At 37.8% G+C, this 18,138-nt stretch overlaps 2 protein-coding genes across 3 annotated transcripts; one reads left to right on the top strand and one right to left on the bottom strand.

Annotated features, from left to right (window-relative positions):
* The first annotated feature begins 1,110 nt into the window (after positions 1–1,110).
* On the top strand, positions 1,111–1,548 carry LOC143018486 (uncharacterized). The gene has a single exon (XM_076173859.1). It carries the CDS (start codon positions 1,111–1,113, stop codon positions 1,546–1,548), a length of 438 nt encoding a protein of 145 aa, XP_076029974.1.
* A 3,352-nt stretch (positions 1,549–4,900) lies between these two features.
* Positions 4,901–18,138, bottom strand: Tgs1 (Trimethylguanosine synthase 1; the record flags this gene model as incomplete). Of its 2 annotated transcripts, XM_076173816.1 has the most annotated exon segments (9): positions 4,901–10,568; positions 11,591–11,764; positions 11,874–11,998; positions 12,241–12,372; positions 12,994–13,132; positions 15,437–15,571; positions 16,939–17,023; positions 17,209–17,302; positions 17,420–18,138. In XM_076173816.1, coding segments are annotated over 9 exon segments (1,729 nt in total), but the record flags the coding sequence as incomplete, so codon positions are not given.

Genomic DNA, 18,138 nt, shown 5'->3' with positions numbered 1-18,138 from the left:
ATCATTTATATATGATCATGAAATAAGAGCCTTGAATTTTACCCATATTAAAGTTATATGTAGTTGTAAAATACTGTCGTAAACTTACGTGTAAATTGAATTTCAATAATTTATGACAATTTCGTTCATTATAACTTCAAATATTATTCGGTTTTTCAAATGGTAGCGTTCATATTGCTGAAAGTTGAAGATAAAAGACGCGCTTGCCAATATCCGTCCCAACGGCCTGTTTGTGGAGCAATTCGTACAATTATATATATTTCTATTTGTTGACTAATTATTATTATTTATTTATTTGTTTGTTTGTTTTGGAACGTGTAAGACACCGAGAAACACATTTTTCACATTGACCAAATCAAGAGCAACCTAGCACAACGAGACGTTACCAAGTTACTTTGTCTTCATGGCATCTCCGGTGAGGTTAACGACCTTTCCTGTTCTTTATAAATTTGAATTGGTTTAGATAATACACAAGTAACTGCAACCATCAGAAAGACAGAATATATATATATATACATATATATATGTATGTATATATATATATATATATATATGTATTTATGTATGTATATATGTATGTATGTATGTATTTATGTATGTATGTATGTATATATGTATGTATGTATGTATGTATGTATATGTATGTATTATGTAAGTATGCAAGTATTTATATATATATATATATATGTATGTATGTATGTATGTATGTATATATATACAGTTAAGGCCGAAATTATTCATACCGTATGACAAATTCTAAATTCAGTGTCCTAATGTACAGAAATAAAGGATGAGTACATTTTGAACTCTAGCCCCTTATTGATTGGGTACAGGCACACCTTTTAAAGGAGTGGTGGCTTGATATATAATCATTATAACAATGGAGAATTTCTTCATTGTCAAATTTTAGGCACGTTCACAATTATTCATACCCTGTTCTTTTTAAGTCCTTAGTGTCATTGCTGGAGTGCAGTTAATTGGTCTTTTGAGTGTAACAACCATTCCTTGAACTATGTAATAATATCTAACCATTTCAAGCCCAGAAACTATAAATTAGGTGGTCAGCAGGGCAGTCATTCTCATTTTCAAGTCAGCCACGGCAACGACACTATGGGAAAGAAGAAGGAACTTAGTGAAGATCTTAGAGTGCGGATTGTGGATGCCCACAAGCAAGGGAAAGGGTATAAAAAGATTTCTAAGCAATTTGAAGTGCCTGTGGCCACGGTGCAGAGCATCATAAAGAAGTTTAAGAACTTTGGTACGGTGAAAAACTTAACAGGCCGTGGACGAAAGGCAAAGATGTCTGTCCGAGATGCAAGAAAACTGGTTCGAAAAGTTGCTGACAACCCTAGAATAACCAGCAAGGCTCTCCTGAGTGACCTGAAGAAGTCTGGGACGAACATTTCAAGGTCAACACTTAAGAGGACATTACACCGGGCCGGCCTTCGTGGATGCAGACCAAGGAAAATGCCACTCCTGACTACCAAGCATAGAGCAGCTCGTCTAGCCTTTGAGAGGACACATCTTGATAAGGATCCAAGCTTTTAGAAGTCGGTTCTTTGGTCAGATGAAACTAAGATACTTTTCGGGCACGATGTTGGTTTTGTTTGGAGGAAGAAGCGTCAAGGGTTCAACCCTAAAAACACCATCCCAACCGTCAAACATGGTGGTTGGAACATTATGCTTTGGGGTTGTTTCCCTGCCAGAGGACCAGGCAACATCGTTAAAGTCAATGGAATCATGAATAAGGAGCAATATGTTGAAATTCTGGAGAAAAACGTCATGAATTCTGCGGAATCACTTGGCCTCGGGCAAAATTGGATGTATCAGCAGGACAATCATCCGAAACATACCGCAAAAATAGTGAAGAAATGGTTTCAGGACAATAATTTTAATGTTTTGGATTGGCCAAGTCAGAGCCCAGATTTGAACCCTATCGAGAATATTTGGGGAGAGCTCAAGAAGAACGTCAGTGCTAGGAATCCTTCCAGCCTCAAAGAGCTTGAGGCAATTGCTAAGGAAGAATGGGCTAAAATTCCAGTGAAGACCTGCGAAAACCTATGTGTAGATTACAGAAGGCGCCTGGAAGCATTGATTCGAAACAAAGGCTATGCAATTGACTATTGACTGTGGGGTATGGATATTTTTGGATTGGCCTGTTTTTGTACAATTGATAAATAAACAAAAGGTAGTGATGTAATACATGAAATAAATCTGCTGCAGATTTTTTTTTACCATCTGCTTAACCAACCATAATAACTGAAAGGAAATTCTGTTCTCTTTGTGAAATATTTGCAATTAATAAATATGTCAGGGTATGAATAATTTCGGCCTTAACTGTATATATATATATAGTGTGTATATATATATATATATACTGTATATATATATATATATATATATATATATATATATATATAGTGTGTGTGTGTGTATATATATAATATATATACTGTATATATATATATATAGTGTGTATGTAGTATTAAATGCGACGGAAATCTTGGCGTTAATCATCTTTTACCTAAAGACCTATCTACATCTATATTCGTATACAGGGATTCTGTGTCCAGCGAGGCGATTTTGCTACCCTTGTGGGCTGGAGTTCCTCTCGTGATATCTAAAAAGTCCTTTGAAGACAAAATACTATATCCAGAAGGGGTGTAGGGTGTTAGGATTTCATTTGTTTGGCTATCCGGTACGTCGGGGTGGAGATCTGACTAATGATGGATTGTAGGGGGTTACCCTTACCCGCCTTGTGTATCTGGACATTCATATGCATATCCTAGGTCAAAGTCGCCAGTAGGCTTGCGGAAGTGGGTCTTATCTGGAACTGCATTGATGTCTAAAACTTTATTGACTTTTTTTTTTACGGGGTTGTGGGTGATTCGGCCGAATTTTGAAAGGTCTTCTATAATTGCATCTACTGTACGTAGCGCGCTGACCTCGTATTCCCGAAGTAAGCAGATAGAGCACCCAGGCCAGTAAGCTTTAAGCTGTTTACCGCGGAGGTCACTGCTGTGGGGCCGGGCATTACGCTTCCCTCGGTTGACGTTCCGAGGAGAATCTTCGAGAAGACTGACATCGGAACTAAAACCCGGCAAATTTAACTTTCAAGAAAAGAAGAAATCTGGACTGACACAAATTTTTATTAAAAGTTGCTAAATGGAATTGCGTTACTGTGTGATTCACTGTGTAATATTTACATGTATTCTTCTGTTGTTACATTTCTGTAGGACCACTGCGAAACGCCCACCCACTCTGGCCTCTTGTAGGAAACTGAGCTCGCGTGGTAGCCGGTTGGCTAACGTGCTGGGACGACAAGTACAAGTTAAAGCATGAATGAAATTGATAACCTGTTCTTTCATGTATGTTGTACAATAGCTACAGAAGCAAAAGAAGCTCCATCTGCTTATATGAGAACAATATTTGAGTCAACTTGGCAATTCATACTAATTTGCATTCGTATTCAATTAAAAGAACATAGTAATGAAAATTTAGGATGACATTGATGTAGGATAGCTATTTTAACCCTCTTTGTCATACATATATTAGATTTGGGAGTGAAGTCACAACAATTTCACTATCGAATATTACTTTTCGCATTTTGTGAAAATCGATACACTCTACCCATCCCTGGTGTCTTCCCAGCTCTCGTCATTCCCAAAACTTCTTGTACCTCGTCTTTTCTTATATCTGTCATTTTCCTTTCCCATTACCATCATTTTCTTGATGCCTCCTACAGCTACAATCAATCAGTCAATCCCTATGCTCCTCAACATTCAACAACTCTCTAAAGTACTCTACCCATCTTCCCCTTACTGCCTTCATTTCCATTTTGAGGTGGAGCCAAGATAAGAGGGAGGAGGGGTGGTGAATGAGAGTGGAGTGGAGTGGAATGGGAGGGAGTGGAATATGCCTTTTGACTTTGGCTATCTCCTTTGTAAGGGTGGGGGGAAAGCTCTTGGTATATATGTATGTACAACAAAACAAAATGTCTGGACAACACTAAAAAAATAAAAAGTATGGTACTTGGAAAACGTATAATAATGGCGAAAAAGATCAATTGCATACCTGTTAATACTTGTTGGATCCTTCCATGCAGAGGGGTTTACTGTAGTGCTTTTGAGACTGATTATAGACCTTTGGTTGCAACCTTCAAGCTGTCTAGGGTCAATTCAATGTGAATGACCTCAGACCTACTTACCAAACCCTGAAGAAACTCCACTCCTTATTGGTCACCAGTGTGAGTACTATCCAAACAGCCAATGAGCAACTAGTGTCAGACATGGACAGATGTAGGACATGCTTGTCCGAGTAATCAAAGGAGTTGTGTCAAGCTGACCTTCCAATCAGCTGACTTCCTATGGCTGGTGTTTAGGTAACAGTTGCCAGGGTACTACTGCCCTCTGTGAGGTTCGAGAAGTTGTGAGCTGAAGAGTAAAAGGGGAATTTACATCTACAGTGTCAGCTCAGAGTTGCTGCAAGCCAGGTGGTGAGGTCAAAGTCTAAGCAGTTACTCCCTAGACCAGGGTTTCTCAACCTTTTTAGCCATATCGCCCCCTTTTTCAATTGAAAAAAAAAAGATCGCCCCCCTTAATTGGAAAACAATAATAAAAATTATTGCAACAATGATAAACAACTAATGTAAAATGTTTTACGTTGTGTTTTAACGAGATCCTTGGGCCCAGCTGGTGCTTCGGTGCTAGATCATTTACATTAGGCTTAAAATTTGTCAGTTAAAAGCAATACCTGTGACGTTCGCCCCCTGAGCTCAAAAATCGCCCCCGTTGGGAATGACTGCCCTAGACCAATGTTTCTCAACCAGGGTTCCCCAGAACCCTAATGTTCTGCAAAAGGTCCCTAAGGGTTCTGGAAAAACTAGTGAAATAAGCTGATGCACTTTTGATTTTTTTTATTTAATTTCATATACATAATATAATTAAACATGCACAGCATATTCTTGGTTATTGCAATAATGTAATATAGACATCCTATCTAACATATTACTGTGATGAAAAGTAAAAGGAAAAAGATGTGGTATGTTTTTTGTTTTGTTTTGTTTTTTCCCCACAGGGGATCAGACATGCAATTTATGTTAAAGGTTATGCAAGGGTAAAAAAGTTGAGAAATGCTGCCCTAGACCATCTGGCCAAGAAGTCCCATCTCCCTGAGGAATGCCAGCGCTGGAATGGGGTTATCCCAGTCCTTTATGAAGTGTATATTGTGTTGTTGGTGTGTATGATTGTGTACAATACAATCTTCCATTACGTGTTGGGCTGACATGTTGCATCCTGGACAGCTGTCAAAGTATAAGTTGAATGTGATCCTGTCTGCCATTCAACAATTTCAGTCTGTCCATGCATATATATCAAGATCTTGGAAAGTTTCCCATACTTTGGTCCATACATATACCAACAGCTTTTTCCCCCTTACAAGGGAGGTAGTCATTTTATCCCCACATACTCCACCCCTCCCTCTTTTCTGGGCTCCTCCTGGATGATGGATCATCCCTGCATCTCGGCCACTGCCCTGGGTCAGAAGCACTGTAATATAGTAATAACAGTAGTAGGTCCTGTAAGGATATACTTCAGAGGACTGGCATAGCCCCTGGTACTATGGACTCGCTCAACTAGCACTCATCTCATAGGTGAACTAGCAAGTATCTATCATTGTTTCCTAAAAGTAGATTAATTTCAGAGAAGAATGTGGTACACTTCTGATGTTGAAAATAATATGTTAGTCTTTCTGGAGCTAAATTAAAATTTGATATTTGTTTATGTAAAAATTTTCTGTCTGATTATATGTAATTTTCCAATATCACTAAGAGCCCACATATCAGAATATGTATGTCTTCTTGTGAATGTTCATAATACTAGTTAAAATTTTAATCCTCAATTTATTAAAAAATTATTGCAAAATGTTACAGTAATGGGTGAAAAAAGGCCAAGTATTATAACAAAAATTTTCCTCAAAGATTATTGGGAGTGTAAATATTTATACACTGGAAATGAAGACCACATTTTCATAGTTACTACCATACACTGAGCCATGATATCCACTAGTTTTCATGTATAAGGCATTTACTCGCTTCTCTCAATCTACATTCTACCTCCACCCCCACTCCTCCCTTTCCTGCCACATTCACACTGAAAGGGAGGAGTGGCTTTTAGTACTTACATTGCTAAAAAAATTCATATGGATCCATCACACAGGGAATGTGTTGCTGATGACTTTTTGGCAAGCTGTTAACAAAAAACAATAACAAAACTTCCTGCTATGTTTGCACGAGTCTGCAGTAGTCAATTGGAAAAAATGAACACCAATTTCATATTGTTTTCTTTAATAACTGTATGGTGACAATTAAAGATGGAGAATAAAAAACTTAAATAAAAGTATAAATGATAATATACATGCTCAATTTTACTCATACATATACCAAAGGCTTTTTCCCCCTTACAAGGGAGGTAGCCAAAAAAACAAAGGCATAGAAACCACTCCCACCCATTCCATCCCCTACATACTCCACTCCCCTCTACCCTCTTATCTTGGCACCTCCTGGATGATGGGTCATATATAAACCTGAGGAATGGTTGCTTATTTGAACACTCAGTAACAAACCTTGCCATTGGTCCTTCCCAGCAAGTTATCCACTTTTCCCTGCAGCAAGACTCAGTAGCATGCTACTCACTTTGGATATAAAAAATCACAGCAAGTAGCACAAGCAAGTACCATACTAGTGAAAAATGCCTAGGGTTGCCACAAAAATTATTGTTTTGTCAAAAAAATATTTATAATTTTGTCAATTATAAGAATAGATCCTTATAAAAACCAAGTGCTGGCAAGGCAATAAAAAACAACATAAAAACACAATTATAATCACTTCTTTATCAGCACGTGCACTCAGAGCCATCTATACAGTACATTCCTCTAAACCTTTCATTTTTATGACCAAAAGAAATTAATCAAATGGTGGTGTCACAAAAAAATAGAAAAAAGGTCAATAAGTCAATTACAGCTTGTCATGCTGTACTATAGACAGCCTTTATTCGGTGAGGAATTCTACTCTGTCACATGCAGACATCACCCACGTGACATACCCACCGCGGGATACAAAGAAGGCATAAATGTAAGAGAAAGTTATATATTACCTAGTTGTATCTTATGGGAAGGGGAGCTATGCTTGTGGTGTCCCATCTTCCTATCTCGCAGTGTCTAGTTTGCTCTTAAATTTGTGTATACTTTTTGCACACCCTATTGTTTCGTCCAGTTTGTTCCAGACATCCACCACTCTGTGTGGGAAAACTTTTTTTCATGTTTCTTCTATAACTGCCCTTTTTGAGTTTCTTTTCATGTCCCCTTGTATTTCTCTTATACCAATTTAGTAAATTCTCTCTATCAAGGACTTCCATGCCTTTCATGATTCAGTAGATGGTTAGCAAGTCACTTCTTTCTCTTCTTTGTTCCAGTCGGTAATTTCAGTTTTGACAATCTTTCCTCATATGTAAGTGGTAAGGTGTTGAACTGCCTTTGAGTGTGTGCATTGTCTGCATGAGGCATAATGTAATCCTGACAGGATGCAAATATACATCCATCTTACGTATGACACTTTACTACCAGCATCTTTTTGTGTCCTCCTAGAGAAATGATCTCAGGTTATTCACATACGAGAGTAAGTACCATCCCAGGATCATCCTGGGCGTGGAGTACAGCAGTTACGACCACGCTCTTACCACTCTCACTCTATCTAGGGTGTCCCAGCGGCACAGTGAGGCACTAAAGAAATTTGGGGAAAGCCTGCTTTCCCACCTTAGATACCGTCACTCCCTCCCTCCTGACGCTCCACCATCCCGCCATGCCACTAGACACAGAAATAGGCTTGTACCAATCAAAGCACCAAGGACTGACCACTACAAAAACAGTGCCATCCCATCCATTGTGCACATAATCAACTTAACTTGTACCGTGTATACACTCTAAGTTTTATATTTTTTAATCAACTTTTGCATTGTATCATTGTCAGTGTACTACTGCTATTGAAATAAACCTTTTATTATTATTTAAAGTCTTGAATGAATGTTCATAATGTAAGGGAGGGAATACAGTAAGTGCCTTGAGAACTTTCTGGAGAAATTAAAGGAGCATAATGGATGCAATAAAATGAATGTGCAAAGCAGTACTTGTGCAGCTATTATGTATGGGGAGTGAGTCTCGGGTGATGGGTACATGTGACAAATTGTCTGGAAGCAGTGGAAATGAGGTGGCTATGGGCCACTTGTGGTGAAGGTTGAGGTGATGGCAGTCTGAACCCTGTTGCCACTAAGTGAACCAAAGGCATGCTTCCTTAAATTCCACACTACAAAGTTCTCCATACCATAAGGGGCACCATCCTAGCATCCTGACAGGGGGAGTCTCGCAACATTAAACTGAATCACAAATGAAAAACATTCTTGATGAACATAAAAACGTTCATGAAACTACTGGGATACAGATGGGATTGGACGAGGAATGGGTCAGCCTATGGTAATCTGGTCATGTTATGAGAATGGATCAAAGTAAATATCATCTAAGTATCAATAAATCAGTGGTCCCAAGAATGTAAACAAAGCATGATGATTCGGTTTAATGTTGCGAACTCCCACTATGCAAGGACGGTGGCCCTCAAAGAGGGCTTTGTAGTGTGGAATTTAATGAACCATGTCCTTGGTTGAACTTTGCCAGTGGTAGGATTCAAACCATCACCTCCTTGACCTTCACCACAAGAAATGATGCCCTAACCCACTCAGCCATTGAAAAATTGACAGCTCAAACCGAGAAACAGGTTCCTTCCTTGTGGAAAAATTTCATAACAAATGAAGTTTATGTAGATTATATCCTCCATCTTCCGAAATTGACTGCGCCACACTTGTCTAAAATAAACTGAACTTACTTTCTTTAACTACTATTTATTTGTCACCTTTCTACTTATTCAAGTTCAAATCCAAAAGAAACTTGTCAATATCCAACTTTTGTTTTTCAACATTCTGATTTATTCACAGGTAAATAAACACCACTAAATATGCTCACTAAATAGAACAAAGAATGACACAAAAGACAGTATTAAATGCAATGTTTGTGGCCCACTATTTGTATCTACAAACTAAAACCAAACTAAGGACATCACGCATATTACATATGTCTGCTTTTGAGTGCATGAATAATGCCCTCTCTGGAATATTGGTCACTTTTCTTACAATATAAAATGTAACACTATCAAAACTGGGAACATAAATTCTCAACATTTTAACTACTCACGGCACCCTCCCCTTATAAAATGGAAAAGGCCTTTTGGTATATTTGTACGTAAACTACTTACACTTGAGCAATGTTTTTTTGGTTTTCACAATGATATCAACTGGTTAAAAATTACTTTCCATATGCCTTAACCATTAAGTAGATACAAAATTATATTAATACCTTTTCCAGATGTAATTCAATGGAAACAACAAACCTAACCTGGATCAAATCATATTTTGTGTATTCATTAACCACTTGGCAACATAAAACAAAGTTAATACCTTTGTGACTTGTATGACAACCACAAAGTTATTTGACAAAAATGAACACCAAATGGATTTCACAAAAGTATGAAATAAGCACCCCTTGTATGGGGAAAGAACTTTCGGTATGTATATGTATGTATGAAAACAATCAGCACCATGAATGTGCACATTACAAAGGAGACCTTTTCATCCATATGTAGGTCGGAAAATACATATGAGAGGTTATACTGATATCTAAAAAGTTACTAGGATAGCAATCGGGCGACTCAGGTCATCCCAACCAGACTCAAATTACCTACGATGGAATTGCCACACAGAGGACTCGGAACACCTCTTACAACCCAGACAACAAAACAATCTCTCCCTGAGTGATCTGTGGGTCAATTCAGAGGCTGTTGCTGGTTACCTGAAATTGTGGATCTCCTTCAAGACAGTCCTGGTGCAATAGATTGATTGATTAATGACACAATTATATATGATACAACATGCTACCAAAAATGTTTACAAGTTCTGATACAGACCTATATACAAACACATTCACAAAAACAAATACACTAGAACAATGCAATGGATACGATGTAAAAATATATACAAACACATACTGAAATAAATATTCAGCACCTATGTCTTAGTAAAAACTGACCTTTATGTTTCTTTGGGGTCCACTTCTTTAACCAACAGAACAAAGAGATGTTCTGCAGAACAACTGAACAACTAAGAAGCATTAAGCAGGTCTGTATGAACACATGACACTAGTTACCTAAACCCTTGGCACAAAAATAATGCAGAGCATTTTTCTGAGGTTGAGGGAATAAACATACTTTATGGGGGGAAAAAGTTAATGGTACCCATATAATCTAAAAATCATATCATCACAGATTCATGTAAACATGCTAAACACTACAAATCTTCTTCCCAGTAGTCAGCAATATCTCCGTAATAGACAGTTAAAGCCTTGGGCTTCCGTCCGATCTTGTTCATTTCAACTGAGATTTTCCTGTTTTCCCTTGAACCCATACACAAGAGCTGAAATGAAGAGAGACAAAATTTACTGATCAGTTATAATATTTAACATAACATGCAAAAATTTAATACCCTGAGCTACTAGACATCATGGCAGAGGGTGAGGTGTAGAAAAAGGCTGGGACAGATAGATAGTGGGAGATACAAGATACAGAGTGGGAGAGCATGAGAAAGAGAGTGAGCAAAAGAGAGATTTATATATGATTATGTCCAGGCACAAACACAAAGACCAACTTTAAATCTTGTACCTCCCTTCTGCTACCCTCCTTAACCCTTGGCATATGAGGATACAGATGTCAGCATCCTGAGGCATGAATGGGTATACACCAGTATCCTGATTATATTCATTTTGTAGTTATAGCTGAGTGACCACTGTATTCCGTGAACAGGCTTGATCATGTTTACTATGGTTATCCACATTCAGAGTGAATGAGAATGAGATAGAGGAAAATATTACTGATGTAACTTTATATCTTATAATGTGTATATTGAGATGCATCATTGTACATCAGGCAGCCAAACACTTGCACGCAAATATTCGACTCATATTGAAGAGGTATGTCTCTTTTGGCACCTCTAAAACTCCACCTTTTCAACCAAATTTTGCCCCCAAACACAGAAGTGCTGGTCATTTACTTTATATTATTTGTTTGTTATTGTTTATTTATTATTATTTGCTTTTTATTTATTATTAGTTATCTAAAAATTTACTATTATTCACTATTTACCTGTTTGTTTATTATTTAACTATAATACCTATGCATTTATTTTATTTATTTTCATTTATACTGTTATAATTTTTATTTAATTTATTTACCATTATTACTTTTTTTCTGCATCCAATCTAGTTATGGACCAAAAGATCTCCTGTCGGTATGCTCTGCCTTTGTAATTCTTTGTCATTATCAATGAAATGCCAAATACTCCCTCCCTTTCCTGGTCTTTCCACTCCTCCATACAACCTCAACTGGTAACGTTTTCTACCTCACATTCAAAGAGTGAATTTGTTTTCACACCACCGTTACCTGTTTGATATTGGTATTCTTTGGTAGAAACAATGCAACATTGTGAGATATCTTGTGTGCAGCTTCCATGAGTCGACTTGCTGTTATGTCACCACTTAAATTAGCAAGATCATATACAGGTGAACTGAGGTACTCAGGACCTCCCCATGGGGGGCTCAGGAACACCACATCTGCCTGCAGAGCAAAAACAACAAATATTAAACACCAGTCTAGTTCATCTCAAGAACCTCATTTCATTCCAGCAATTTTTAATAATATCTGAAAGACATGTTATTCTACAAACCTTCAGAGTTGGAGCAAGCTGGAAGAAGTCACCAACAATGAATTCTATCCTATCTGCTACTCCATAAACTTTTGCATTGTGCCGTGCAATCTCAATCTTGGCTTTATCAATGTCGATGGCAATTACTGGAGCAGAATTCAGGGAAGAAGACTTAAATTAGTTATTAAATTAAAATCTACATTAAAACTAATCAAAAGTTTGTACCATGAGGACTTAAATTAGTTATTAAATTCAAATCTACATTAAAACTAATCAAATAACAAATCCATTATACGTAACCTGAAGACTCAAGAGATTCTATTTCTAACTTAAAAAGCTACAAATTATGTTCATATATTACTTAAAAATTTTAAGTGTTTGTTTGTACCATGAGAACAACTGAAGGCAAACTGAATAGCATTTCCACCAGCACCACAGAAAGCATCCACCACAATTGAACAAGCGCAACGCAAAGCATGATGAACTGCAATGCATTCAGGAGTAGCAGAATACCACGATTCTGAAAACAAAACGAGCCATATTTATTTCCATTTAATTATTCTATTAAAGATATCTACATACAAAAAGGTTCTTCCTCCACATGAGGTAGCCAGCTAAGACTTGCAAGCCCTCCTCCCTAAAATGTATATATGACGTAAATGGGAGTAGGGAAATGAGTCTTAGTCTGAGTTTATTCCCGGCTAGTTTCGCAGGTATGCTTTCTCATTTGATGGCACAGATGTCTGAGAGGACCAAATCTCATCAACAATCTCTACTTCAACTGAGGTGCAACCCTCAGGACCTGTTACCGTTTTTTTTTTTATAATAAGGACCAAGATCTCTATGTATCAACTTCCATTATTATTATTTTTTTTTTCTTTCTTTTTACACATTCACACATGGAAAGCTGACGACTGGCAACCATTCTCCTCTTCCTATTACTCAGTGACACAGAAATAGTCCCACTCTCACAAAACACGGCAGAAAATCCAATATTTCTTTCTGAATGAACAACATTGGAGAACTTATATAATGGTGCCAACAACTGTAAAGTCAAAAGTTTTGGTCAAAGACACTCAAGATAACAACAATGTTTTTTTTTGTTTTGTTTTTTCTTTCTTTTTCTTATAGCTATACATACCATGATCAAGTTTGATTCCTTCATCAAACTTGTAGAAAAGGCGATGACGTTGGTTCCAATACTTGTGCAGCGCAGGTGGGAGGTCTGCGGGTGGCTCTTTAATGCTGGTCATGTAACTCTTATTCTTCTTGAAGTATACCTAAGATACAGGACATCAACTTTACTTGCACACAGTATTGGGTGAAACAATAGTGTGTGCAAACACCATACAAGAATTTAAGAACAAACTAGATGTTGCGAGATACAAATATGGGTCACTATGAGCATAGCTCCCCTTCCCGTATAATGCAATTAGGTAGGTAAATACACATACACATGTATGTATACATATACATATATATATATGTATACACACACAGACACTCCTCTACTTACATTCAACTTGGAACTTTCAGACATACAAACAAAGAGGACTGCAAGTCCAAATTGAGTTCATTGGGATCCCATTTCCTATCCATAATATCAAATTTTGTTTTGTGCACTAATTCCATCTAGTAATTCTGGCTGCTACTCCCACCATGCAGCACCATAGTGTACATACTTCTAGCATCCCAGTTCTTTGTCCTTGTGTACAGAAAAGATGTTCTCACTTGAGAGCAAAGTTTACTTAATTTTTATTGCAAAATATTCTATGCATCAATTATCCATCTATCCATCTCATTCTATCTTCCTCCCAAGCTCATTCCATCCACTTACGCTTTCCACAATCTTCACTAGTTTCTTTCCATATACATAAACTACCTACTCTGCTTTTCCCTATCCAACAGCTTTCTTCTCTCCCCAATTCTCTGCCTCACTTCCATTTTTCTCACCTATATATGCTTGAAACGCTTATTATATTTCTCAATCACAAGCATATTGGTCTTGTATCTTCCTCATTGTGGTATCACGTCCTGCATTTCTGGTTCACAGAAGTGACTGCTACCTGCCTTAACAGTCCAAGTGCATGGGGCAAAGCTGACCACTTCAACTGCAGCTCTGTCCCCTGGCTGCTTCTCACAATCACCACCTTCATCTCAAAAACATTGAAGCTTCCTTTTCACATTTGTCATATTCCAATCCTCCACTCCATGCAGCACCACAGACCCAATCACACCTTCATCCAACCTTTTCTTAGTGTTCATCACTGATACATATTTCCAATAACATATTTCATTCAGGTAGCTAAAGTGGCATGATGAGACTAGGTATCCTGCTCTCTGTAACCCCTATTTTTCCAGTAACACTTTTCATGTCTTTTCATTCATGCTGTAATGCTTCTGACTCAGGCAGTGGGCAAGAGACAGGATTTAAGAAAGAAATAATAAAAAATTGGTTTACTAATAGGGTGGTCGACAAATGGAATAGACTTAGTAACCAAGTAGTAAGAGCTGAAACTATCAGTTGTTTTAAGAAACGATTAGACAACTTTAAGGATGGGGATGACAGGTGGTGATGGATATGGAGCTGCCTAGTGTAGGCCTTATGGTCTCTTGCAGTCTCCTTCATTCTTATGTTATGTTCATCCACAAGTAGCCAAGATGAAAGGGGAACAAGGATAGTGGATGGAAATGGAATGGATAGGAATGGATGCATGCCTTTGACTTGGCTACCTCCTTAAAAGGAGGAAGAAGTCCTTGATAGAGATGTACTTTTCATTCCACCCTGACATTTACTAGCTTCCTTTACTCTTTAACCACTTCAATACGGAACTTAAATCTCGCGGGCAGCAACCGATGCCAGACGTATGACGTAACGAAATGATATTCGCATCATAAAATATAGTCGCCGCTTATATCGATCGTTCTCTCTTTCACCCGCGAATTTTGAAAACCACAGAGAATGGGATTCAGGGCGCATTTGGAAGAATGTAAAAACACAGGGGCGACTACAATAAATATAAACAAGACGCCGATATGGCAGCGTCGCGAATCCACTTGCTCCTCATGACGCCTACGTGTGCGGCACCGTATGGAAGGGGTTAAGTCGCTTTCACATCAACCTGTCTCCTTTTTCCTTATATGGGAGAAGTACACATTTATCCCTCCAAACAATCCATTTAAATCATTGTTTTAAAGTTACTAATTTGTTTCAGGAGCATTCAAAGAAATTGTATATTATTTCAGCATTAGCTTGATGAGCCTGACTTCATCCTTAACCCCTTCGTTACCGACCCGTCAACCTTACGTAAACAAACCTTTCAAACTGTCCCACGAATGGCTGGAGCCTTATGTTTGTAAACACAGACACTTGCCACCACGTGGGTAGAAATAACCCGGAAACCAAGGCCTTGAGAGCCCTTAATACACACGGCTTATAACTGTGACACGTGCGTGTCACGGGGAGCACGCTTGGTTCCTGGCGGGTGCACTCAGCCGTGACACGCAGGTTTAACAGTCTCATTCACTACTATCTCTGTGTACAAGAACAGAAAACATATCCAAAAAATATTGACGACACTTACCACACCATTCTCCAAACTGGGAACATCCTCCATGTTTATGGTGACCTTCCTCCTTTCTTCTTCGTCTGTCACGTAGATACCTAAACTCCATTTGATTTTGTTATACTTCTTTTTCTTGTAAGTCTGCACCTCTACCTGTTGGATTAAAGTACCTCTCTAGATATCATGTTACATCTCATCCATGAATCCTCAAAGCAGCATTTCTCACCCTTTTTAGCCTTGTGTAACCTTTAAAATAAATTGAATGTCTCAAGGAACCCCTATGCACAAAAAAATATATATATATTTTTCTCGTTTATTTTCATCATAATAATAGGTTAGATAGGATGATGTCTATATCACATTATTACAATAACCAAGAATATGTCCGTGCATGTTTAATTATATTGTGTGTATGAAATTAAATAAAAAATCAAAAGTGCATTGATTATCTCACTTGTTCTAGCGGAACCCTTAGGGACCTTTTGCAGAACCTTAGGGTTCTGGGGAACCCTGGTTGAGAAACGCTGCCTCAAAGCATCCAACAGTTACACTGAATGAGCAAGGCTAGTAAATTGTAGCTTCTAAGGTTTACATAAGTCTCTAAACAATCTGATACCATATTCTAATATATCAATGATGAACATTTAAAAGTAAAGTGATAATGTGTACAATGGGTGAGGATGGTGGCAAGCTGGAAGTAAATCTTAAAGGAAAGAGACTGGAAGTGGACAGTTTCAAGTATTTGGAGTCGCATGTGGCAGGAAATAGAGGAGTTGAGGTGGAGGTACACTAGATTGAGAGAAGCAAGTAAAAGTCTTGGGAGATTGAAAAATGTCACGAGAAATAGGTATCTGGGAATGGATGCAAAGTGAAGATTATATGAATGGGTGATTGAGCCTACTATACTGTATGGGGGCAGAGACTTGTTCAAGATGAAGTGTCTGAGATGTATCGTAGGGGTTACAAGGTTGGATAGTGTGAGAAATGAGGTGAGGAGGAGAGTAAAAGTGGAAAGGGAGCTGGCAGATAGGGCTGATGAAAGAGTATTGGGATGGTTTAGACACATGGAAAGAATGAGTGAAGAAAGATTAGCAAAAGAGGTGAGGAAAGCAGAGGTGGATGGAGTGAACTTGAAGGGATAACTGAGGACGAGATGGAGGGACAGATGAGTTCAAAGGGGCTTTGAACAAGAGGGGAATATCTGTTAAGCTAGGAGAAGGCAGAGGTTAGAGGTCAGTGGAGGATGGTTGTGTATGATGTTTTGACACTCCCTACAGGGATTTTTCCCCATTTTCTCAATTTTCCGCATGAGGGGACAAGGAGGGAGGGTTGCTTAGGATATACTGTGTCTTACTGCATTGTTTCTGACCTGGATAGTGGACAGGAGACAAGGGTGATCTTTCACTTATGAGGAGTTAAAGTAAGAGGGTAGTGTAATTGGTTGGAGTGGGCGTGTGTGTCTTGACTCGGCTATCTCCCTTATGAAGAGGATGAAGCCTTTTATATAAAGATAGACTTACAGAGAAGTTCTGCAAAGCTTGAGGCCATTTGTTGGTAGTGCTACTGAGGCGGTTCTTGGAAAAGAATTTCTCCAAAGTATTCTTACTGTAAAATGAAAAGGGGAAACTTGGCTAATGATTACCATTCTCCATCAGTGAACTAAAATTTATATTTACCATGTCATTGCTATTTTAGTAACATACTCTGTTCCTACACTATGTAATTATATAAATTTTGCAATAATTAATGGAATATATAAATATTAACTGACTAAAAACAAGCATTCTTACTTCTTATTCATGATTCTTTTCTTTTCTTGCCATTTTCTGATTTTGCTAATAAAATTTGTGACAGGAGATAATTGATCAGGCAGCGTAAAGCTCTCTGTAATAAATGAATAACAATTATCAACTAATAGCAGAAAGGAACTTCTTATCCACCATATTCTGTATAAAAATATAAGAAATGAATTTTACAAGCATCAAAAGGAAAATTACACACCACTTTGCCATGGCACAAAGATGGCATTAAAAAGTCCTTGCACAGTGGAGGAGATGACGAGTTGTGTAAATGACTTGACGGTGTCCATAATCCCAAACAAGCTGCTTTCCTTCTCGAAGTCACCGGCTGCTCCCACATTTTTAGTAGAATTTTTCCGAGTTGCTCCAATTACCCCCACAGTCGTTACTCTTTCTCCACGCACTTCACCTTTGACAACTACTTTTGCATCTTCTTGTCTTTTCCTTTTTCTCTTTTTATTGACCTGGGTTTGTTTTCCACCAACTAATTCAACTTCATACTTATCTGAATGTTTAATTGAAGTCTCTTTCCTATCAATTAATTCTGTTTTATAATTTTTAGGCTGTTCTACTGATGTTTCTCCTGTACTAACTAATTCTACTTCACAATCTTTGGAATGTTCAATTAGCTCGCTACTAATAACTAATTCTTCCTTATTTTCAGATTGTCCAACTACTGTATTTTCCATACTAATCAATTCTGCTTTATAATTCTCAGATTGGTCAACTGTCTCTTCCCTGACAAATAATCCTTTGTGATTTTCATGATGTTCAAGTACATTCTCTTCTCTACTGACTAATTCTGGTTCATGCTTTTTATGCTGTTCAACTGAGGTTTCTTCCTTAATTAGTTCAGATTCAAAATTTTCATGCTGTTCAACTGAGGTCTCTTCCTTAATTGGTTCAGATTCAAAATTTTCA

Source organism: Oratosquilla oratoria, chromosome 35 (genome assembly GCF_046742065.1).
Source record: "Oratosquilla oratoria isolate Oo_2021 chromosome 35, ASM4674206v1, whole genome shotgun sequence".
NCBI classification, from domain to species: domain Eukaryota; kingdom Metazoa; phylum Arthropoda; class Malacostraca; order Stomatopoda; family Squillidae; genus Oratosquilla; species Oratosquilla oratoria.
The sequence above is the reverse complement of the archived record's forward strand: the minus strand, read 5'-3'. Positions and strand labels throughout refer to the sequence as shown.

What these genes read in the sequence shown, in the direction of transcription:
- LOC143018486 (XM_076173859.1), top strand. Translation starts at nt 1,111, where the DNA reads ATGGGAAAGAAGAAGGAACTTAGTGAAGATCTTAGAGTGCGGATTGTG.